This window comes from Microcaecilia unicolor, chromosome 1 (assembly GCF_901765095.1).
Source record: "Microcaecilia unicolor chromosome 1, aMicUni1.1, whole genome shotgun sequence".
Taxonomy (NCBI): Eukaryota; Metazoa; Chordata; class Amphibia; order Gymnophiona; family Siphonopidae; genus Microcaecilia; species Microcaecilia unicolor.
Genome location: NC_044031.1, coordinates 714,001,363 through 714,026,494, shown reverse-complemented (window position 1 = coordinate 714,026,494; position 25,132 = coordinate 714,001,363). Strand labels below are relative to the sequence as shown.

General features: G+C 47.1%; 1 protein-coding gene across 3 annotated transcripts in view; it reads right to left on the bottom strand.

The window, feature by feature from the left end:
- AP4E1 (adaptor related protein complex 4 subunit epsilon 1) overlaps positions 1-24,118 on the bottom strand; it is a 150,936-nt gene extending 126,818 nt beyond the window's left edge. Inside the window, exons 1-4 of one of the 3 annotated variants that reach the window (XM_030189418.1) lie at positions 23,898-24,118; positions 16,657-16,728; positions 8,095-8,218; positions 3,964-4,037 (exon numbers count right to left, since the gene is read on the bottom strand). In XM_030189418.1, coding sequence (XP_030045278.1) covers positions 3,964-4,037; positions 8,095-8,218; positions 16,657-16,728; positions 23,898-24,038 — 411 coding nt within the window. In that variant the 5' untranslated portion in view covers positions 24,039-24,118. Of the gene's footprint in view, positions 1-3,963; positions 4,038-8,094; positions 8,219-16,656; positions 16,729-23,897 lie in introns of those variants that run through there. The other 2 variants (XM_030189430.1, XM_030189424.1) reach the window with 2 other exon arrangements.
- Positions 24,119-25,132: the final 1,014 nt, after the last annotated feature.

The following is a 25,132-nucleotide window of genomic DNA, read 5'->3' as shown; positions in this document are numbered from 1 at the left end:
GATGTCTTGCCACCCGGTCTAGGACCCTGCCCAACATGGGCCAGGGTGGGAACACATAGAGAAGCTCTTGTGTCGGCCATTGTTGGAGAAGAGCATCTACTCCCAGGGATCGAGGGTCCCGTCCTCTGCTGAAGAAGCGCGGCACTTGGCAATTGGCCGATGACGCCATCAGATCTAGGCTCGGCTGGCCCCAGCGCTTCGTGATGTCCAAGAACGCCTGAGCAGATAGCTGCCACTCTCCGGGCTCCAAGGTATGGCGACTGAGAAAGTCCGCCTTGACATTCATGACTCCGGCAATGTGGGCCGCTGACAGCTGTTCCAGGTTCGCTTCCGCCCACTGGCATAGACTCATAGCCTCCTTGGCTAGAGGGGCGCTCTTGGTACCTCCCTGGCGGTTGACATAGGCCACAGCCGTGGCATTGTCCGACAGTACCCGTACAGGCTTCAGCACCAGTACCGGGATGAACTCCAAAAGCGCCAACCGAATGGCTCTGAGTTCCAGGAGGTTGATAGACCACTTCGCCTCTGCAGGAGACCAGAGCCCCTGCGCTGTCCTTCCCAAGCAGTGGGCTCCCCAGCCCGACAATGAGGCGTCCGTCGTGACGACAATCCACTCTGGGGTCACCAGAGGCATTCCTGCATACAACTTGTCTGCCTGCATCCACCAGCTCAGCGCCTTGCGCACTGCTGGATCCAAGGGAAGACGCACCGCATAATCCTCCGACATCGGAGTCCAGCGCTGCAGCAGAGAGTGTTGTAGTGGTCTCATATGAGCCCTGGCCCAGGGCACTACTTCCATCGTGGCCGTCATAGAGCCCAACAGCTGCACATAGTCCCAAGCCCGAAGAGGAGAGGCTACCAGGAACTGGTCCACCTGAGCCTGAAGTTTGACAATCCGATTGTCTGGCAGGAACACTCTGCCCACTTGGGTGTCGAATCGAACTCCCAGATACTCCAGGGACTGAGTCGGGCGCAGCTGGCTCTTCTCCCAGTTGATGATCCATCCCAGGGAGCTCAAAAGAGCAACTACCCGGTCCACAGCTTTGCCGCACTCTGCATAAGAGGGGGCTCGGATCAACCAGTCGTCCAGATAAGGATGGACTTGTACTCCTTCCTTTCGCAGGAAGGCCGCTATGACCACCATTACTTTGGAAAAGGTCCGCGGAGCAGTAGCCAACCCGAACGGGAGGGCTCTGAACTGGAAGTGTCGGCCCAGGACTGCAAAACGCAGAAAGCGTTGATGAGGAGGCCAGATGGGAATATGCAGGTACGCTTCCTTGATGTCCAAGGAAGCCAGGTACTCCCCTGCCTTCACTGCCGCTATAACAGAGCGGAGAGTCTCCATGCGAAAGTGCCGCACTTTCAAGGCCCGATTGACCCCTTTGAGGTCGAGGATAGGCCGGACAGAACCTCCTTTCTTTGGTACCACAAAGTAAATGGAGTAACGCCCCTTGCCAAGCTGACTTTCTGGCACCGGAACGACCGCACCCAGGCGGATCAGATTGTCCAAAGTCTGCTGCACTGCCACAGCTTTGACCGGAGACTTGCAGGGAGAGAGTACAAACCCGTCTCTTAAGGGTCGGCAGAACTCTAGCTTGTAGCCGTCTCTGATGACTTCCAGCACCCAAGCGTCTGAAGTTATTGTGGTCCACTCGCCCAGAAACGAGGACAGCCGTCCTCCAATCTGCACTGGGGCGTGGACCAAGACCCCGTCATTGGGTACGAGACCCTGGGGGAGGACCGGAGGGAGCACCTCCGGGACGGCGGTCTCTGCGAAAGGAACGCTGCTTGGGGGAGAAATGCCTCTTAAAGGAAGAGGGGGCAGAAGAACCCGACCTGCCCGGGCGGTACCGACGGGCTTCCTGAAACCGTCCTCTGGAGGTACCGGGACGAGCACTAGCCCGAGCCCTGACCTCTGGTAACTTCTTGCCCTTAGATGTGCCGAGATCGGTCACGATTTTGTCCAGCTCGACCCCAAAGAGCAGCTTGCCTTTAAAAGGCAACCTAGCCAGGCGGGATTTAGAGGCGTGGTCAGCAGACCAATGTTTCAGCCAAAGCCACCGCCGCGCAGAGACTGTCTGAGCCATGCCTTTAGCTGAGGCTCTCAAGACATCATACAGCAAGTCTGCCACATAGGCTAAGCCCGATTCCAGGGCTGGCCAATCATCCCTCAAGGAATGATCCGAGGGGGAAGCCCGCTGCACCATAGTCAGGCACGCCCTGGCCACATAGGAGCCGCAAACTGAGGCCTGCAAACTTAAAGCAGCCGCCTCAAAGGACGACCTTAAGGCCGCCTCCAATCTCCTGTCTTGGGCGTCCTTTAGGGCCGTGCCACCTTCCACCGGCAATGCCGTTTTCTTAGTCACCGCAGTGATTAAAGAATCCACGGTAGGCCACAGATAGGCCTCACGTTCACTCACAGCCAAAGGATAGAGGCGGGACATAGCCCTAGCCACTTTAAGGCTCGCTTCTGGGACATCCCATTGAGCCGAAATTACGGTGTGCATGGCATCATGCACGTGGAAGGTTCTAGGCGGGCGCTTCGTCCCCAGCATAATGGCAGAGCCAACAGGGGCTGAGGGAGAGACGTCCTCCGGAGAGGAAATCTTCAAAGTGTCCATGGCCTGTAACAACAGGTTGGGCAAATCCTCTGGGCGAAAAAGCCGCGCTGCAGAGGGGTCATCCGCTCCATCCGAGCGGGGATCCGTCTCCTCCAAGGAATCCGCAAAGGACCGTTGGGAGACCTCAGACACGCTGCCCTCATCTACATCGGAGGAGACAAATTCCTCCAAGGCCTGGGAATCAACCCGAGGGCGTTTACCTCTGGGAACCTCAACCTCTTTACCAGACGAGGGAGCGGGGGCAGCGTTGTGCATGAGGAAGGCCTGATGCAGCAGCAAAACAAACTCGGGGGAGAAACCCCCCAGACTGTGCACTTCCGCAGCCTGGGCAACAGCCCTAGGCGCACTCTCAACCGGCGCTCGCAACAGCGGGGGAGAGGCCTGCTGCGCATCCAAAATGGCGTCCGGCGCGAAACTCCGCGAAGGAGCCGCGCGGGAAGAACGGCTCTTAACTTTAGCCGCTTCTGTGCCGTCGCCCAAATTAAGGGCGTTCATGGCATTAATGTCTCCAACCTCAAGGGCGGCCCAAGAAGAAGCCGTCCGAGCCGCGTGGCCGGCCAAAATGGCGGAGGCGAGGAGCGGGGGATGGGCGTTTATGGCGGGAAAAACCGCCACGCCGGAGGAAGGACCGGGACATTCATCGGTCACGAAACTGCCACCCAACAAGGGCGAATCAGGCTTTAAGACCCCCGCATCCCCTCTAGAAGCGCTCAAGCGACCCGGGGAGCGACCCTTTGCGCCCTCGCCCTCCGACGCCATGTGCCACGAGGAGAAGAATCGGGGAACCCCCGCCCGCTATAAAAAGGTAAAATTACCTGCTGTCCGCTCCGAGTTGTAACGACCTGGTGTCCCAGTGAGTAGCTGCAATAGACGCTTAAATAAACGTCGAAATAAACGCCTTTAAAGACGTTTAAAATTTTTTTTTTTTTTTTTAACGGAGCCAGCGGGAGGGGGGAGAAAAGGAGGGACCTGGCACCACCAGGTTTGCACTTGCTCAAAAGAGCCCTCAACCCCAGGCACTCAACAAAACCTAAAAATTAGGCTTGGAGGCCTAGCCAGAGCTGCTGCTGCTGTGTGTGACCACCACCTGCTGAGATAGAGAACATACTGAGGAGTTTCCGGCAGCACATGACCACATATAGGGAGGCAAAAGTTTGCTCTCTATCTCCACCTGCTGGTAGATGGACACAACCCACCAGTCTATGGATTGATCAGCTTGATGATATGGAAAAAGGAAAAGAAGAAGTCTGTAGTCTTCCCAATAAGGCAAACTTTTAGCAATCTTGATAGAATGATAACCAAGAGAACTTTAGCTAGTAGAATCAGAGAAATATTACTGTACCTTCAGAACTGTATTCACAAGCAGAAGCAACAATTCATGATTTTCATGTAAAAATAAAGAAACAGCCAAGTACCCTACAAAAAAAAATATAATAATAATAAATGACAGCACCTTTTCATGAAAATTCAAGACAAGTTACAATCAGGAACAGTAGGCACTTCCTTGTCCCTAAAGGGTTCACAATCTTAGTTTGTACCCAAGGCGATGGATGGTTATGTAATTTATCCAAAGTCACAAGAGCAGCAGCAGAATTTGAAGCCTGTCTTCTCTGTTTCTCAGGAGACAACGCAAAAAGCTTACAATGCTAGCAACATCCAATTTAGACTGATTCTAGCCAGTTTAGTGCTCACATTATTCAGCGAGTAATGCACAAAGGGGTTCTGCGTCGATCTTACCATTCACGATAGCAGCCAACAATAATACTATGCAAATGTATTACAATGCGCTGACTAGTATGAAAATGAGCATTCCGAGCATTGCACAGCAGTTTCCAAGCGATGCATAGAAAACAGCGCCTACCCTTAATGTGCAAATTATTCTGGGAGGTCTGACTTCCTGGTGGAGCAATCTGCTGTTATATTTTAATAGTATTTTCACGTGTGTGTTAAATATGCCATGTGCATGTGTCCCGTACGTAACTGCGCTGTGAAAAAGTAGTCATGGAACAACAAAAACAAAAAAAGGCTGAAGCATATTGTGGAGGTGCATCCATGGCACCCTCAGCTGGGAAAGAAAAAAAAAGCTACACACGGCTTTCATACATTCACATATAAACAATAAACCCACCGGGACATGAAAGTTGTCATGGAACCCTACAAAAAAAAAAAAAAAAAAACTGTAAAAAAGTTGTCATGGGACTAAAAAAAGGCTGAAACACGTTGTGGAGGGATGTCCACAGCACACGTAATTGTAGCTTTTTTTTTTTTTCTTGGGCACGCATATAGCATCGAAGCTTAGCGAGTGACTGTGTACACATGCAGTAGGCGCTATCCCTACCAGCTGTTTGCTGAAAGTGAGTGCAGCTCATTTGCATGCGATTTCCTTTGAACATTGCTCGCGATTTCAAAATCAATAACTTCAATTGCAGATCTAAACAAACGCAGATTTTAATGGCAACTTTTGAGAATCTCCCCCTCAGCCCACTAATGTAGCCACTAGGCTATTCTTCTTCTTCAGGTGTAAAGCCCAGTTTACACAAAGAAAAGGAGCTTTTCCAAAACTGCATGGCTGCATATACATAGAGTAGGCGTGGAAGGTGTGTAAACTTTTGTACAGTCTGCATGTAGGTGTACCCTGGGGCAGAGTTTGGGCAGGACGGAGTTGGAGTTGCATTGTATACATGTATAGGAATACCGACCACATTTACTCTTTTCAAAGCATGGTCATTTGTGAACTATTGAGGTTACTTCTGGGAGGCTGTTTTATAAAGATACATAGGTGCTTATGCTGCCTTTATAAAACAGGCACCTTCTTAGACTTCTCACATTGACGTCCTGTTATAAAATTAGCCTCTACAATGCACGGTATGGGGTCCTGATATTCTGTGCAGCTACATCTAACTTTTATTAGTGAACCAAAGACAGTCTGGGTATTAGGAGAGACTTTAGTGTTCAATAAGAAAGCACTTGAAAACCACAATCTGCTTCAAATATCCAATATAATAATTCTCACCTCCAACGTTCTACAGTCTTGCTGCCTGTGTCCATGGCTTTTCCCTGAGTTGGTCTGCTAGGCTCCATAGATCAGGCTGACGTCATTGGACCCATTATGACAAGAACCCGGGAGGGGGGGGGACCTCACAGCTGATCCAACACCCCCCCAACTGGCACACGCATATTTGACAGCCAAAAAAAACAAAAACGCTCGAGACTGCCTGACGCACTCACCAGCCGCCCTCCAGAACCTGCCACGCTCACCTCCCCCCCTCCCTCCGATTTCCACACCCCCCTCTGAGTTCCTGACCCCTGGACCCCCCTGCTGCGACCCTCTCGAGCCCCCCTTCCTGACGCCAACCCTCCCCCACTGCTGTCGTATACCTGTGCTGGTGGGGGACCCCAACCCCCGCCAGCCGAAGTCCTCTTCTCGGCCGCGCGGCCCTCTCCCCCCCACGAGTTCCAGACCCCACCTTCCTCCGATTTCCAGACCCCTGGACCCCCCTGCCGCAACCCTCTCAAGCACCCCTTCCCGCCGCCAACCCTCCCCCCCAGCAGCCGTCACATACCTGTGCTGGCGGGGGACCCCAACCCCCACCAGCAGAAGTCCTCTTCTCGGCCACGCGGCGTGGACAAATGATCTGATCAAGTTGCAATCTGTTTGTGTGGATGCGTCTGACATCCTGTGCACGCACACAAACAGATTGTAAATTGTTCAGATCATTTGTCCACGCCTCGCAGCAGAGAAGAGGACTTCGGCTGGCGGGGTTGAGGTCCCCCGCCAGCACAGGTATGCGACAGCAGCGGGGGAGGGTTGGCGGCGGAAAGGGGGGCTCGAGAGGGTCACGGCAGGGGGGGTCGACCCTGGAACACGGAGGAAGGGGTGACACTGGAACTGGGAGGGAGGGAGGGAGGGGGAGGCCCCTGGCACACACTCTCATTCTCACACAGACACACTCGCACCCAGTCTCAATCTCTCTCTGTCACACACACATACTCGCACATTCACTCTCTCTCACACACACACACAGTCACTCTCACACACACTCTCTCAAACATACACACTCCTAGGAAAACCTTGCTAGCGCCTGTTTCCTTTGTGTCAGAAACGGGCCTTTTTTACTAGCTACTGTATAAGAGAATGGCATTTGTGGGAGGGGGAAATTCTAAAAGAAGTTATTGAGTTTTTCGTAGCATGAAGGCATATAAATAGCAGTATTCTAGTCATTTATGTGCACAAATGACCTCTTATAGAATACCCACTAGCAGAAAATAAACACCCTGCTAATAGCTACAGGGCTGGCATAAGTAATCACACCTTACAATTACACAAGTTTTCAGCCATTTGCACTATTATTCTTAAAACAGAAATAGGTATCTACTTTTCTTTTTAGAACAGACTTAACAAGAAGCAACATAACCAGTACCTGTGGAGGAGCATTTTCGACCGGGGACGCCCATCTCTAAGGGTGGCGCCGCGAAGGAGCGGGGCCGACCATATTTTCGAACGAGATGGGCGTCCATCTTTCGTTTCGATAATACAGTTGGGGGCGCCCAAATCTCGACATTTAGGTCAACATTAAAGATGGTCGACCTAAATGCTGAGATAGCCGGATTTAGAGATGGGTGCCCTCGGTTTTCGCCGATAATGGAAACCGATGGCGCCCATCTCAAAAACAAACAAATCCAAGGCATTTGGTCATTGGAGGGGCCAGAATTTGTAGTGCACTGATCCTCCTCACATGCCAGGGCACCCTAGGGGGAACTGCAGTGGACTTTGCAAATTGCTCCCAGGTACATAGCTCCCTTACCTTGGGTGCTGAGCCCCCCAAAACCCACTCCCCACAACTATACACCATTACCATAGCCCTAAGGGGTGAAGGGGGGCACCTACATGTGGGTAGAGTGGGTTTCGGGTGGGTTTTGAAGGGCTCCCATTTTCCACCACAAGTGTAACAGGTGGGGGGGGATGGGGATGGGCCTGGGTCCGCCTGCCTGAAGTCCACTGCACCCAATAAAACTGCTCCAGGGACTTGGACCTGAAAAAAAAGGGACCAAATAAAGTGGACCAAATTCTCGCCAGAGACGCCCTTCTTTTTTCCATTATCGGGTGAAGCCGGCCAGCTCAAAGCACACCCCCGTCCTGCCTTCGCTACCCTACCGAAACGCCCCCTTGAAGTTTGGCCGGCTCCGCGACGGAAAGCAGTTGGCACCGGCCAAAATCGGCTTTCAATTATACTGATTTAGCCGGCTTTAGGAGATCGCCGGCCATCTCCCGATTTGTGTCGGAAGATGGCTGGTAATCTCCTTCGAAAATAAGATGGATAGTGTTACAGAATTACCCTCAACAGGGCAAATTCTTTCCTAGAAATGTAATCTCATTTTAACATATTCTCTAAGCTAAATATCACCTGCTGCGCTTCGTACAGCAGTACTGTAAAAGCACAGCTTGTCAGAATATAAGTGACTTAACACATACCTACTCTTTTTTCTAAGAGGTTTCCTTGTTGGGCCAACTTGATAGCATGGATGTAACCAAAGGAAGCTTCATATCCCAGCATTTCACAATAAATCAGTCTCACCATACATCCCTTCATCTGTCTCTAAAACAGGACACAAGGAAATATTACAATTGGTGCATAAGGAAAAATTAATTCTTACCTGATAATTTTCTTTCCATTAGTGCCAACAGATCAATCCAGAGACTTGTGGGTTGTGTCCCTCTACCAGCAGGTGGAGATAGAGAAAACCTCCGAGGTTTGCTATATGTGGACCTGTGCAGCCAGTATGAACGATAAAGCAGTGGAATGGAAACAATAGAAAACTCTCCTGACATTGTCAGACGAAATGCCCAACATACTTCCACTACTTCCAAATTTATTTGTTTTTATTATTTAATCAAACGAAGGAACATTCAGAACGAAACCCGAAAAAACTAACCAACTGAAACAAAACCGCAGACAGTAAATCCTGGGGGGGGGGGGGGGGGGGGGGGGGCTCTGGATTGATCTGTTGGGACTAATGGAAAGAAAACTATCAGGTAAGAATTAATTTTTCCTTCCATAGTGTCCCACAGATCAATCCAGAGACTTGTGGGATGTACCCAAGCAGTCCTCAAGTAGGGCGGGACACCCCCAACCCAGCAGAAATCACAGACGATCCAAACACCGCATCCTGCCAAGCTGCCACATCCACCCGATAATGACGAGTGAATGTATGGACCGAAGACCATGTAGCGGCTCTGCAGATATCTTCCAGAGAAACCAAACGAGACTCTGCATAGGAGGAATCCTAAGCTCGCATAGAATGAGCACGAATTTGCGCAGGGGCTTGCTTGCACAATGCCACATAGGCCGAAGTGATGGTCTCCAGCACCCAACGGGCTATGGTGGCCTTGGAAGCCATATGACCCTTCTTACTGCCTCCAAAAAGGATGAAGAGATGGTCAGAAAGACAAAATTCATTCGTCACCTCCAAATACCTGAGAAGAGGCCGTCTCACTTCAAGGCAGCAAAGAGCCCGGAATTCCTCAGGGTAATCTTCCCGGAGAAAAGTCACCAAATGCAGAGACTGCCCCAAATGGAAACGAGAAACCACCTTAGGCAAAAATGAAGGAACTGTACTAATTGATACCCCTGCCTCCATAAAACGCAGGAAGGGGTCTCTGCAAGAAAGAGCCTGCAACTGAAATTCTCCGAGCCGAAGTAATGGCTACTAGGAAAATCGCCTTCAAGGTAAGATCCTTAACCGTAATCCCCGATAAGGGTTCGAAAGGAGGATGCTGAAGCGCTTTGAGAACTAAATTAAGGTTCCAGGATGGCAGAACTGGCACGTGCGGAGGACGCAACAGATTTATGCCCCTCAAAAATTGAACCACATCCGGGTAGGAGGCAATCGACGCCCCCTGAAGCCGGCCTCTAAAGCATGCCAGAGCTGCCACCTGCACCTTAAGAGAACTCAACAAGAGTGGTTTCTGTACACCCTCCTGAAGAAACGCAAGGATAACCGATACCGAAGCCGCTGACAATCCTGAACTCGCACACCACGAATCGAAGGTACGCCACACCCGAGCATAAGCTATCAAGGTGGATCTTTTCCGAGCCTGAAGCATCGTAGCGATAACCGAGTCTGGATACCCTTTCCTTCTCAACTTCGCCCTTTCAAGGGCCAGGCCGTAAGACCAAAGAGGGATGGATCCTCCATCATGACTGGTCCCTGCAGCAAGAGACCGTCCTGCGCCTGGAGCCGGAGAGGTTGATCGAACAGGAGCCTGACCATATCCGAGTACCAGGGACATCTGAGCCAATCCAGGGCCACCAGGATCACTCGACTGGGATGACTGGCAATGCGAGTCAGTAACCTGCCCACCACAGACCACAGGGGAAAGGCATAGAGCAGGCCCCTGGGCCAAGGTTGTAGAAAAGCATCAATGCCTTCCGAGCCCAGCTCTCTTCCCCTGCTGAAGAAACAGGGAACCTTCGCATTGAATGCGGTGGCCATTAAGTCCATCACCGGCATCCCCCAACGGGCAGCTATCTAATCGAAGGCCAGAGGGGAGAGTGTCCACTCCCCCGGCTCCAACTGGTGGCGACTGAGAAAGTCCGCTTGCACATTCTGTAACCCCGCTATATGAGCTGCCGTCAAGAGAGAGAGATGAGTCTCTGCCCGACGCCCTCAAAAGATCATAAAGAAGATCCGCAAGGGAAGGCTAAACCGGACGCTAAGGCCTGCAAAACAGCCGTGAGGTCCTCCAGAGAGGAGGCTTTCTGTACCCACGATAAGCATGCCCGCGCCACAAACTGAAGCTTGCAAGGAAAGGGCCGCTACTTCAAAGGGCAGCGTCAAGCAAGTCTCCAACTTACGATCCTGAGGGTCCTTGAGTGCCGTGCCACCCTCCACAGGGAGAGTGATTTTCTTAGTGACCGCTGTGGTTAAGGAATCCACCGTAGGAACCTTCAGCAAGTCTAAGTCAGCAGCAGGCAGTGCGTAAAGACGCAACATAGCTCTAGCAACCTTAAGCCCACTGTCCGGCGTATCCCACTGCGCCGAAATAAGGATTTTCATGGCCTCATGCACATGAAAGGAACAAGGTGGGCATTGGTGCCAGACATAATAGAGGGCACCAGACCTGTTCCCCCTGGCGATTCAGGCGGTGAAATGGCCAAAACCTCAAAAGCCCTACTAATCAGGGAGGGGAGCTCTTCCCTGCGAAAAAGGCAGGCAGCCGTTGGGTCATCCCCCTCCTCAGAAGGCAGGGTGATCTCATCTGCCAAATCCAATGATTCTGAGGGAGAGCCCGGAGACAAAACTGGGCCATCTGTGTCAGATAGCTCCTTGGGATCCAAAATCTCCACCCGGGGACGTTTTGGCAGGAAAGACTGAGGCTGCAGCAACCAAAGTTTGCTGAGGAAGAGACAGGGCTGCCTGAAGAGAAGCTCCTGACTTCTTCAGAAGAAAGGCATTGTGAATTAATAAAACAAAATCCAGGGAAAAAGGAACTGAAAGGGACTCCCCTGCTCCCTCTAAATTGCTATCCTCCATTGGAGCCTGTGCCACAGAAGCGCGCTATGCCTCCTGTCAACCGGCACATGCGGAGCTGGTTGCGCCCGAGAGGAAAAAATGGCATCCGCCAACAGGCACTGCACTAACTGCCCCGAGGAAACCGCCAAAACTATCCCCTGCGCTTCCAACTCACTGGATGTCTGAAGGGAACCTCCGTCGCGCTGAGCACCCACTGTGGGCTGACGGCGGCACGACTCACACTCCCCCGACGCTGCTCTCCGGCCCCCACACCAGGAGCAGCGCTTAGCCGCCTCAGAAGGCACAGATATGCTCCACAAATGCCTGCCCCTCAAACAGACTCGGCAGCCCGTCTAACTCCTCCCTATGATTAAACAAAACAAAGTCTCTTAGAGACGCTTACTTTTTTTTTTTTTTTTTTTAACTCAGGAGAGAAAGGCAACACCCGATCAGGCCCACAGCCCCGGGCGACGGAGGAAAGGTAGGGGGAGACCGGGAGGGACCTGGCACCACCAGGTGTACACCAGAAGTTACAAACAGCCACTCAACCCCTGACTGTGCTAAACTAGGCCCAAAGGACACCAGTAGCCAGATCAAACCAGAGCTGCACAGAGATGTCCCTCCACCTGCTAGATAAGAGAGAATACTGAGGTTTACTTGGCTGCACAGGTCCACATATAGCAAACCTCGGAGGTTCTCTCTATCTCCACCTGCTGGTAGAGGGACACATCCCACAAGTCTCTGGATTGATCTGTGGGACGCTATGGAAGTAGTTGTTCCACTAATTGTTACTACTATTGCATAATTCTCTAACACTGTACACCTACATGTAGACTATCTCTACTTCAGGAAGCAGGTGAAAGCTTGGCTCTTCAACCAAGCTTTTAATGGAAGAAGTAAATAACTTGTTAGTCTCACCCACACACACAAGGAGAGACTCGGGCTGCACATACTGCAGCGGGACATGTTTATCCACTCCTACCCTAGCTAAGATAATATCTAACCATCTCTCCGACCTCATGTGCAACTTTCTTCAAATCAGACACCTTACTTTCTAACTCTTCCTACTTTCTTACCCATCTATATGTTACAACTTTGCGTTACCCTTCACTGTCAATTATAATGTTCTATTACGTATTGTGTTGACATTGCAAGTAGTATACCATTTCTAATGTTGTATTACCACGTGGTGTTCAAAATATTCTGTTAGGTATTTTTGTGGTTTAACACAAGGTTATTAACTAGTATACCATGCCATACTTTGTATTGATAGTTGAATATTTTTTACTGCTGTAATTGCCTATTTGTCATGTTTGATCTATTCTTATTGTACACCGCCTTGAGTGAATTCCTTCAAAAGGGCGGTAAAGAAACCCTAATAAATAAATACGGTTCAACAGAGCAGGAATCCAGATCTAAGTATCAGCCTGCCTGTCTGACATTGCTGCCTGGATGTCTCACCGCCATCTGAAACTAAACATGACCAAGACTGAGCTTTTTGTCTTTCCCCCTAAACCTACCTCTCTTCTTCTCCCATTCTCTACCTCTGTGGATAACACACTCATCTTCCCTATCTCATCAGCTTGTAGCATTGGGGTTATCTTTGACTCCTCTCTCTCTTTCTTTGCACATATCCATCAGACTACTAAAACCTGTAGTTTCTCTCTCTATAAGATCACCAAAATTCATCCTTTCCTTTCTGAGCACACTACCAAAACACTTATCACCTCTCACCTAGGCTATTGCAACTTGCTTCTGCAAGGTCTCTCACTAAGCCATCTCTCTCCCCTTCAATCTGTTCAAAATTCTGCTGCATGACTTATATTCTGTCAGTGTCGCTATGCTCATATTAGCCCTCTCTTCAAGTCACTTCACTGGCTCCCTATCCATTTCCGCATACAGTTCAAACTCCTCTTATTGACTTACAAGTTCATTCACTCTGCAGCTCCTCAGAATCTCTCCACTCTTATCTCTCCCTTCACTCCTCCCAGGGAACTCTGTTCATTGGGTAAATCTCTCTTATCTGTACCCTTCTCTTCCTTTTATCTTGCTGCACCATATGCCTGGAACAGACTTCCTGAGCCAGTACATCATGCTCCACCTTTGGCCATCTTCAAATCTAGGCTAAAAGCCCAACTTTTTGATGTTGCTTTTAACTCCTACCCTTATTCAGACGTTCAAATATTTGAAAAGTATTAACCCGCAAACGAACCTTTTCCATAGATGGGAAGGCGGTAGAACTAGAGGACATGAAATGAGATTGAAGGGGGGCAAACTCAAGAAAAATGTCAGGAAGTATTTTTTCATGGCGAGAGTGGTGGATACTTGGAATACCCTCCAGCGGGAGGTAGTGGAGAGGAAAACGGTTAACGGAATTCAAAAATGCGTGGAATAAACATAAAGGAATCCTGTTCAGAAGGAATGGATCCTCAGAAGTTTAGTGGAGATTGGGTGGCAGAGCCGGTGGTGGGAGGCTCTGCCACCTACTAATAGAATATGTCTGTCATTGAGTGCCTAGCCACCCGCCTGAGGCTAACCCTGCAGCCACTTAAGAGGGTCTATCCCCAGCATAGCTCAGGTCTGCCTGCACCTGGCATGTGCTCTACACTAGCACCCTCCTGCCACCAACTGGGTCCCAACCACCTCTGGGTGAATCTCCCACTCTCAAGTTATCCCCGGTGATTTCTAGGATACTAGGGCCACACTCCCAGTGGTCCCACAGTTCCTAGAAAGCACTCGCAGACCCAACACACAACCTGCAGGTTACTTCCTCTTTGTGTTAAACTGGGAACACAGTCATTCTCTGTAAAAGCTTTAAACATTAAAACATTCACCACCTGCTGGCCAAACTAGAGAAATACACTTCAAGAAATAATACAGTTTGCAGGCTTACAAACCCACTGTTTTGTCACAATGTCTATATACTTAAAATGTACCAGGTGAGTGCTTATTATTGCTAGAGGAATGATAACTAATACAATAGTTAACTTCATTATGGGAGTAATTTTATCAGGAAGGGGACAAGAAAGCATTTGTTAGAGATGCTTAGGGGGAACTCCTAAGTTGATCTCAGTTAGCAAGCCTAACAGATATGCAACAGAGTGGACAGGCAATATGAGAAGTGATCTACAACAATAAGAAGTATGGGCTAAAACATGGTAGTTCAGCTTTAATGCAAAGAAATGCAGAGTAGTGCATTTTGGATTCAGAAATCCAAAGAAGAAGAGAGACTCAATAGTGACCTCTACATGATGGTGTCTGAGGTAGGTGGCAAAAACAATATGACAGTGCAGTGGCCAAAACCAGAAGGATGTTAGGTTGCATACAGCAAGGCATAATCAGCAGAAGAAAGGAGGTGTTAATGCCCCTAAACAAATGGTTGAAGAGGCCCCACTTGGAGTAGTGCATTCAGTTTTGGAGACTGAATTTCTCTATGGATATTAAAAGCAGTTCAGAGGAATGTAACCAAAATGGTATGGGGTCTGCTCCAGAAGATATATGTGAAGAGGAGACTTGAAACCTGAACATGTATACTCCTAGAGGAAAGGAAACATGAGGAAGATACGATACATACATTTAAAATACTTGAGACATTAATGAGCAAATAAATCTTTTCAAAATGGGAAAACAATCAACGAAATAACTATCTTTCGCGAATCTCTGAAGACATACCTCTTTAACAAAGCCTACAATGAGACCCGATAACCGGCAGCCTCACTAATATACCTCACCAACCCAATCAGCTATGAAAGCCCACCCTCTACAACTACCCTTATCACTCCCTTCCTTCTTTTTTTTTTTTGTTACATTTGTACCCCGCGCTTTCCCACTCATGGCAGGCTCAATGCGGCTTACATGGGGCAATGGAGGGTTAAGTGCCTTGCCCAGAGTCACAAGGAGCTGCCTGTGCCTGAAGTGGGAATCGAACTCAATTCCACAGTTCCCCAGGACCAAAGTCCACCACCCTAACCACTAGGCCACTCCTCCCTTACTTATACTATGTACAATTCTACCGTAACTGATATCCTGATATGTCAATGTTAACATAATCATGTAAGCCACATTGGGCCTGCAAATAGGTGGGAAAATGTGTGACACAAATGCAATAAAATAAAATAAATAAATAAATAAGCTACAGAACTAAGACATGAAATGACGCAGCAGGGAAAAATACTTAATGCAACACGGCAAAATACCTTTTCACCAAAAGGGTGTTGAATGCTTGGAATGCCATTTCAGAGGATGTGGGGACAAAAATCTATGACAGAATTCAGGAAGGTGTGGGATAAAAAAAAAAAAAAAAGAGGAGCCTAACAAGCAAGAAGATGGTGTCAAAGCAAAACTAATTACTTTCACGCTTCAAAAAAAGACAAAGGCCCCAATGCTCAACGCTCCAGCACTATAGTGAACAGCACCTGCCCCATACCACAGGAACAACTCAGAAAAATAGCCCTCCAATGCTCAAAGTTAATTGCATTCAAATTACATGCACACTGTGAGACCAAATGTAAGGGGGAGGAAAATGCCCAGCACATGCGAACAAGAGTATGGTGGTAAGCACAGCTCTTGTGCACATGAGCCAGGCAAACCCTGAAGTGAAGCACACATCAGTGCTGTTTTTCTGTGCCTTTAAATATAAGCTTTTAAAAAATTTTTCCCCACTTGAAAGGCTTATATTTAAGCACAGAAAACAGGTGTCAAAGTGTGCTTTCACTTTCAGCTTTGCTCAGCCACACACACTTGTTTCTCACTATCAGTGTTTACAGGCTTGCATGGGCTTCCTTCTGTTTCCAAAAAAATTGAAAACCTGCAGATTTTAAAGAGAAAAAAAAATCACAAGAAATCCTCTCTTCAAATCCCTCAACACCAGCTCTGAGATGGAGCTATTTTCCCAGCAGTAAAAGAAGGGTTTGTTTGTGTGCTGTTCTCTGAGCATTGGGAGGGTATAGCAAATCTACCTCAGAGGGGGAAGAGAGTAATGATGGCAAAAGGTTCTGTACTCTCCTCACCCTACTATTCCTGGTGATATGCCTTTCTAACGCTCAGTTTGGTATTAGTTGCATTATCCAATTAGGGTTCTTAGTACAACAAACCCACAAATTAAAATAAAATGAATGTTTGCATTGTTTTTGTTAAAAAGAAAACACGTGACTGTAGCCCTGGTAGCTGATTTGGTACCAATATAGCTTACTGAGGAACAAAAGTTATGGCCAAATTTAAGTTTTATGCCCAAACAGTCCTGCAAGTCAGCTTGATTGAAATTCTAAAAAAGTACTTTTTACACAAGGAATTTAAGCCCAGCAGTTCCTGGAAGGAAAAATATTTCCCTGAAACTAATTGCACTAATAAAATATTCACAATTGCTACATAACCTTTGACCACTCTTAAAAATTCTTGAATTTAGGACTCTCAAATATTCCACAGACATTTTTTCACTTCCACCTTCAAGCCACAGTAACATTATCTAAACCAGCAGCACTGCTTGTGGATTTCTGTGGCTATTTTCTAATGCTTTACTTACCAAGGTTGTACTAGGAGAAGATACTGTTGCTTTCAGGTTTGCTAGCTCTTGCTGTATTAGTTTTTCTTCTTCCTAAACATGAATCAAAAGCAAATTTTAGTTTTGTGGGAGCTTTTTCCAAACAGATTAGAAACTAAAAGAAATAGTCTTCTCTATAAATCCTGTCCATCAGCAGAAAGAGAGACAACAGGGCCAATTCACTAAAATATTTAGAGTTCATATAGTATTAACATGTATGCAAAAAAATGTTAACATATTAAGAAAATGATATGCAGAGCATGCAATCATTCAAAAATAAATTCACATTGAAAAGCACATTTCTAACCAGTACACAAAGGTTCACTTTACTAACTGAGGGGTCGATGCTTAAAACTACCACTGCCATTAACATGCTAGGTTTGCATGCACATTATACAACGCCAAATACTCAGAGGGCTTGGGCACTGGTGTTAACATGCATGCAAAAGATGGCAACAAATTATACTTAATTGTACTTAAATGGATGTTAAGGTCAATAAATATTCCTTCCCAATGCACAAACGAAAGCGCTGAAATGTACAGAAGGAAATGATGGCTCCAACGCCAAAAATTTAATACAAGGTCAAGGGCAGCATAGTAGGCTTTTAGGAGAAGATTTCTTGTCAATTTCACACTTTAAACTGCAGGTTCTATCTTCTTTTGAAAGCAAAAGGAAGCCCATGCAACTTTAAGTGCTGATAACAAGAAACAAACATGTGAGAATCTGAGCAAAACCGAAAGTCAAAGCACATATCAGCGCCTGCTTTTCTGCAGTTAAATATGAGCCTTCCAAAAATTTTAAGTGCAAACAATTTTTGAAAGGCTCATATTTAAAAGCACAGAACAGCGCTGATGTGTGCTTGTACTCTGGTTTTGTCTGGACATATGAACAAAAGCCACACTTACTGCAAAACTCTTGTGAGCATGTGCCAGGCACATTGCTCCCCCTGTTTTCAATGTGTTAGTGCATTTGGCACTGTATAATGTGCATGCAAACCTGGCGTTAACCACATATTAACACCGGCAGTAGTTTTGAGCATTAGCCCCGTTATTTGCATATCTCCTTTGAGCAATGCCGTGCTGTTGTTGAGATATGGAGTTTTGCGTTCTGGGCTTTAGTGCCTGACTTTGAACATCAACCCCTGAGTGGCTAAGTATGGTACTACATATGGGTGGGGTGGAGGAGGAGCAGGGCTGGGCTTGGCTTAAGCAGGGATGACAAACAGCCAGACAGGGCCCCCACACTCCTAGGGGACCTACGTTTAACTGAGTCAGCTTTGCAACTAGCAGCTGACCAAAAGTTAAAGCTTCTTTTCCATCTCCATTTCCCCGCCTCGGTAATCATGTTCCTCAGCACTGACACTCTATACTCCCATCACACTGCTGGACAGCCCTTACATCTGCTCCATCACACCCCCTCGCGCTTTGATTTTGGGGTGGAGCACCGAACTGGTTCACACAGGGCTCCACAATTGCTAAGGCTGGCCCTATATATGGGTAATGGCTAAGTGGAAGGAGGTGTAGACGATATGCCTGTGTATAGAAAATTGAGCCGCTATGAGGTAAGGCAACTAAGGCTGAGTCACCACTCAATAGGTTGAATAGAGCTGGCGTGGAGAAATTATGCTCTCCTCTTCTCAGCCCTCCTGTGCTCACTTCCCTTCCTTCAGCCCAGCTGGCTTCTGCACTACAGCTACCAGGAACCCTATTTGGCCAGAAAGGGTTAGGTTCCTACTAGAATACAAAAGACTATATACCAGCATGGGTTAGTATCCCCATAGCACTGGCTTTTGTGCCACCACATCTGAGAATCTATAACTGGAAGAGCCATACATCTCACCACTCCACTGCTTCCAGTTCTCCATTTCAGTTGTATCTAAATACATAGATTTCTAAATGCACAAATCTATACATACATACAAACAAACAGACAGCGAGACTAAGAGACGTACTTTCAACGCACTTAGACTTACAAAGTTACATGGAGGGGCATTTTTGATACCACGTCTAAGTCAGACTTTGGACATTTTGCATTAAACGTCCCAAATCCGAATAGCAAATATAACTATTTTCGAAAAAAGAAAAACATCTATTTTTTTTCAAAAATACCATTTCAAACAAGGTTTTGTGCTTTGTGCGTTTATCTTTTTAGGCCGTTTTTGAAAAAAAAACCTCAAGTTAAAAATGAACAAAATCAAGCCATTGGGATGCAGGAGAGGCCAACATTTTTAGTAGACTGGTCCCCCAGACATCCCAGGAGAGCAAAGGGACACCCTAAGGGGCACTGCTGTGGACTTCATATAAATGCTTCCAGGTACACATCTCACCACTGCTCCCTTATCTTGTCTGCTGAGCCCTCCAAAACCCATCACACCAACTATACACCACTACAAAGCTCTAATGGGTGAAGGGGACACCGATATGTGGGTACAGTAGGTTTTTATTGCGTTTTGGAGGGCTCACAGTTTCCACCACAAGTGTAACAGGTGGGGAGGGGGAGGGAAGGGAAGGTACGGGTCTGGGTCCACCTGTCTATAGTGCACTGAACCCACCACTAGACTACTCCAGGGACCTGCATGCTGCTCTAATGGACCTGGCTATAACATCTGAGGCTGTCAAAGAGGCTGGTTGGTACTATTTTTATTCACATTTTTGGGGGGTGGGAGAGGGTCAGTGACAGGGAGTAAGGGGGGGGGGGGTCATCCCTGAATCCTTCCAGTGGACATCTGGTCATTTAGGCCACCTTTTTATGTCCTACTCGTTAGAAAAACAAGTCTAGTACAAAACGTTGAAGTTTTTGCCGTAGACATTTGGTTTTGTTCCATTATGACTGTAAAACATTCAAGTGTCAGGCATGCCCTAATACCGCCTTCGAAACGCTCTGACGTGCCCACTTGTGATCTGGACGCACTGCAGACGAATCGCATAGTTAAACATCTACAAAATGGGTTTCAGAAATACCAATTTGGACATTTTGAGAAGAAATTAATCCAAATGCTGCTTTATGACACTTTTTGGACATTTTACTCTTTTGAAAATGAGCCCCATAGTAACCTATAGAACTTTGTAAGTATAAGTGTTTCGAAAATGAGCCCCATAGCCCCCTCAACAAGCATTACTGCTCCAGCAATGTGTGCCTATAAAGCAAAGGACCCAAATTCTGTAATATACACACTAAAACTAATCAAGAATGTAAACAGATAATTATGAATCAGCAATAATACCAGCTACACTACTGTCCTACTTTAGGTCCTACATGTTAAACTTGTACAGCGCTGCGTAACCCTGGTAGCGCTATAGAAATGCTAAGTAGTAGTACCGTGTTTCCCCGAATATAAGACACTGTCTTACATTAATTTTTGCGCCCAAAAAGGCGCTACGTCTTATTTTCAGGGGATGTTAGTATTTCGGGGAAACACGGTTGGCCCGCCCACCTTCCCTCCGTCGCTCCTGCAACTACCGGTAACCTCCTACCTGAGGTCGCCCCCCCCCTACCCACCCGAGATGGCACTCCCACCCGAAGTCGCCGGACCCCACCCCCCTCCGTCGCTCCGAAACTAACCTGAACTTAAGCCTCCTTTCACTTTCCTTCCAGTTCGCAGGAGCAGCAGGGCAGGCCTCTCCTTCCTTCCGTGCCCCACCCTCGCCTGATGTTACGTTACGTCAGGCGAGGGCGGGACACGGAAGGAAGGAGTGGCCTGCCCTCCTGCTGCTTGCTGCGAACTGGAAGGAAAGTGAAAGGAGGCTTAAGTTCAGGTTAGTTTCGGAGCGACGGAGGGGGGTGGGGTCCAGCGACTTCGGGTGGGAGCGCCATCTCGGGTGGGGGGGCGACCTCGGGTGGGGGGTTAGTTTCGGAGTGACGGAGGGGGGGGGGCCCGGCGATCTCGGGTGGGGGGGCGACCCTACTTACCGGTAAAAGAAAAAAACTTTGCTAGGCCTTACTTTTGGGGGAGGCCTTATATTTTCCAAGGGCACCAAAAACCTCGGTAGGTCTTATTTTATGGGGATGCCCTATTTTTGGGCAAACACGGTAGTAGTAGTAGTAGGTGTGCTGCACTACTTCCCACCCCCATCTTTCTTTTCTGTATCTGGCTGTAGGTCTTTGCTGTTAGCCATATGAAGGAATGAGGAATTTCTGGCTCATCACAAGCTCTGATGGGCTTTCATTGCTATGGCAGCCCAATGACTTGTTACACATAACTTTTTTTCAGTTACGAGATGGTAAGGACAAATGAACCAATAGTGTCTTTGCAGGACACCTATGAAACCTTTGACTGGTGTAGGGGAGGGGAGAGGTGACGACATCATTACTATAAAAATACCTGCAGACAAAGAAATCCTTAGAATGAGCCTTTTTGCAAGAGAGTTTTCTATCCTGATTCAGGGCATTATCATTGCTAATTGGCTATTCTCCAGGAAATATATTATTTTCCTTTGTTTTGGTTTATTTCGGGTAAGAACTATTTCTTTATAACATAACTATGTACTATTCTCTTTTTCTCTTTATTGTATTTCCCTTCAGGATCCATGATATTTCCTGTTAGTGGTTTTTCTCCTTACAGCTGTTCTTTATCTTTTTTTTTTTTGTTACATTTGTACCCCGCGCTTTCCCACTCATGGCAGGCTCAATGCGGCGGGCAATGGAGGGTTAAGTGACTTGCCCAGAGTCACAAGGAGCTGCCTGTGCCGGGAATCTAACTCAGTTCCTCAGGACCAAAGTCCACCACCCTAACCACTAGGCCACTCCTCCACTCCTAATTAGTCTGATTGCATATCATTACCAAATCTATGGATATTATTTTTCCATAACTTCCAACTGAGATTCTAAGTGTGATATTATTTTTCCATAACTTCCAAAGTGATATCCAAAACTGTGCAAGAATAAAAAAGACTTAATTCTCCGATTCCTTTAAACTTTTTCTATGGTATTTTTATATTCTGGTAAAATGCGAACAGCATTTAAACGCAGCCTAATACATTACATACTATGTACAACCTGTAAACTGTTTTGCACATGCAGGGTGTAGCTTTTCTCCCAGTTCTTCACACTCCCCCCCCCCCCCCCCCCCCCCACCAGGAAGAAACATAAGAAGAGGCTAGCCCCTGCACTTCTTCAGGCCCCTTCACAACACAGTATGCTAAAGCCTCAGGTCCCACCATATTTAAGTTATCATCCTATTCACAAGAGTGTGCACTAGTGACCATATATTATAGCCAAACATTAATATGCACCACAATACTACAATTTTTGTCCACTAGCTAAAACCAACATACATAGTAACATAGTAGATGACGGCAGAAAAAGACCTGCATGGTCCATCCAGTCTGCCCAACAAGATAAACTCATATGTGTATACCTTACCTTGATTTGTACCTGCCTTTTTCAGGGCACAGACCGTACAAGTCTGCCCAGCAGTATTTCCCGCCTCCCATCTCCGGCTCTGGCACAGACCGTATAAGTCTGCCCTCCACTAACCTCGCCTCCCAACTACCAACCTCTCTTCCCCCACCTGCTCCGCCACCCAATTTTGGCTAAGCTTCTGAGGATCCATTCCTACTGCACAGGATTCCTTTATGCACATCCCACGCATGTTTGAATTCCATTATCGTTTTCATCTCCACCACCTCCCGCGGGAGGGCATTTCAAGCATCCACCACCCTCTCCATGAAAAAATACTTCCTGACATCTTTTTTGAGTCTGCCCCCCTTCAATCTCATTTCATGTTCTCTCGTTCTACCGCCTTCCCATCTCCGGAAAAGATTTTTTTGCGGATTAATACCTTTCAAGTATTTGAACGTCTGTATCATATCACCCCTGTTCCTCCTTTCCTCCAGGGTATACATGTTCAGGTCAGCAAGTCTCTGCTCATACGTCTTGGAATGCAAATCCCATACCATTCTCATAGCTTTTCTTTGCACCGCTTCCATTTTTTTAACATCCTTCGCAAGGTACGGCCTCCAAAACTGAACACAATACTCCAGGTGGGGCCTCACCAACGACTTGTACAGGGGCATCAACACTTCCTTTCTTCTGCTGATCACAACTCTCTCTATACAGCCTAGCAACCTTCTCGCTACGGCCACCACCTTGTCACACTGTTTTGTCGCCTTCAGATCCTCGGATACTATCACCCCAAGATCCCTCTCCCCCTCAGTACCTATCAGACTCTCCCCGCCTAACACATAAGTCTCTCGTGGGTTTCTACTCCCTAAATGCACCACTTTGCATGTCTTCGCATTGAATTTTAATTGCCAAACCTTAGACCATTCTTCTAGCTTCCTCAGATCCCTTTTCATGCTTTCCACTCCCTCAACATAAAACTACTTGACAAATGTGCAAAAAAGTTTGAAAGCTACTTAACAATATTAATAATTGAAGCTGTCAGGCATGTACTATACATTACCATGTTACAAAAAAAAAAAATGTGCTATTAAAGAAAAATATGCTCCTTGGAAAACATGAAGAACTAAAAACAAAAAAAAATGAAAACAGCCAAACTGCAAATGAGGAAGGTGGCTCCATATTCAAATGAAAAAGACTTCTGCAACTTATCTACAATTTTATCCCATTCTGCCTTCGAAAAGCTTGTCAACAATCTATTACGTTAGTCCAAAAACAAGCAAACTACTACTTAACATTTCTAGTGCGCTACTAGGGTTACGTAGCGCTGAACAATTTAACAAAGAGAGACAGTCCCTGCTCAAAGAGCTTACAATCTAATAGACAAATGAACGGTCGGTCCGATAGGGGCAGTCAAATTGGGGCAGTCTGGATTCAGTGAACGGTAAGGGTTAGGTGCCGAACGCAGCATTGAAGAGGTGGCCTTTAAGCAAAGACTTGAAGACGGGCAGGGAGGGGGCTTGGCGTAAGGGCTCAAAAAAGAAGTATCCCAATAAATTCCATTTCACAACCAACACCACATACCAGCCGGGGTATTAAACCACTGACACCATCAAACCCAGAAGGTGAATAATACAGGGAAAGAGGAAAGAAGATTACCTTCCCATCAATGATCTGAAAAGAGAAGATGGGATTCCGAGGGCGAACCAAAGTTAAAATAACGTGCCCACTGCTAAATAATGCACAACTTCACTATACTAGTTCTCCACGCAGATGACCGGTAGGGGAAAGGCCAGGGCGCAGCTGGAACGAGGGAGAGGGTTGGGATCGGGGAGCTGGACCTTGGCTCTGCGCAGGCCTGGATAGCGAGCTCGCGACCTACCTGTTTGGATCTGAGCGCCGTTATGCTGCGGATTAGGGTCCCGAGCCTGGAAGCTCCCGAGGGTCTGCTGGCGCCGGGCTGCGATTCCTGAAGCAGGAAAACCGGCAGAGCGCCAAGGGTTTTCGCCACAATGTCGCTCATCTCGTCGCTCCCTCGTCATTCTCAGAGGGAGCGGAAGAAAACAAATAATGAACCGGCCCCACTCCAGTCTCCACCGGAAGGCGCCATCTTCTAATTGATGTCACTTCCCCCCCCCCTTTTTTTTTTTTTTTAAAACACTAACAGCTTTATTCACTTCCCGAATATAACACTACGACGCCCGAGGGAAAATTTACTGAAAGTGGACGCTTGAAAGCTTCAGCTTACGTCTTTTTATGCTGAAATGTTTGCGACATCAGAAAGGAAAATTATATGTTTAAAGTCATCAAAACTGTTCAACACATGATGCGCTAAGCACTTTTGTGTAAAACAAATGAACTGAGGATTCATTAGACTTTCTTTTTCTATATGAATGAATGATTGAAAACCTGGTAGAAAGCATTGTTCGCGTGTTTTGCACTTGGAAGATGTCTGTTATAAAATTAATTGATTTGTTTGCTTTATTTTTTGTCTATTAGATTGTAAGCTCTTTGAGCAGGGACTGTGTCTTTCTTCTATGTTTGTGCAGCGCTGCGTACGCTTTTTAGCGCTATAGAAATGCTAAATAGTGTTGCAAAATAACTCTCCTCTCGTGTGTCTGGGCAAAAAACTCTTTATTTGGGAGTCAATCCCCTTCTTATATACTCTATGAATATTCATGGATATTACATGTATTATCATTACTATTGGTTACATTTTGCTTACACAACCATGATCATGCATTGCTTACAAGAACAACTCTACATGAACAGCTCGTGAACCTGCTCAGGAATGTACAAACATCACCTGCTATTCTGCTACTTTCTCAGGAAAGAACAAAAACATCACATGCTAGATTCTCAGGAATATACAAAACATCATCTGCTGCCTGTATCCAAATACATTCTATCTACATCTCCACCTTTTTTTTTTTTTTTTTTAATGAAATCTCCGTGGTGTGCCAGCTGGAGATGGAGGTGGAGATGTTTGTAATAGCTTATAAACATATTGAGCAGAGTGACGTGTTGGAGCGAATGGACGAGGAAAACATAAAGAAAAAAGGTTAGGAATGCATTGTATACAACAGCAAAAAATAGTGAAAACAAAAATACCAATGA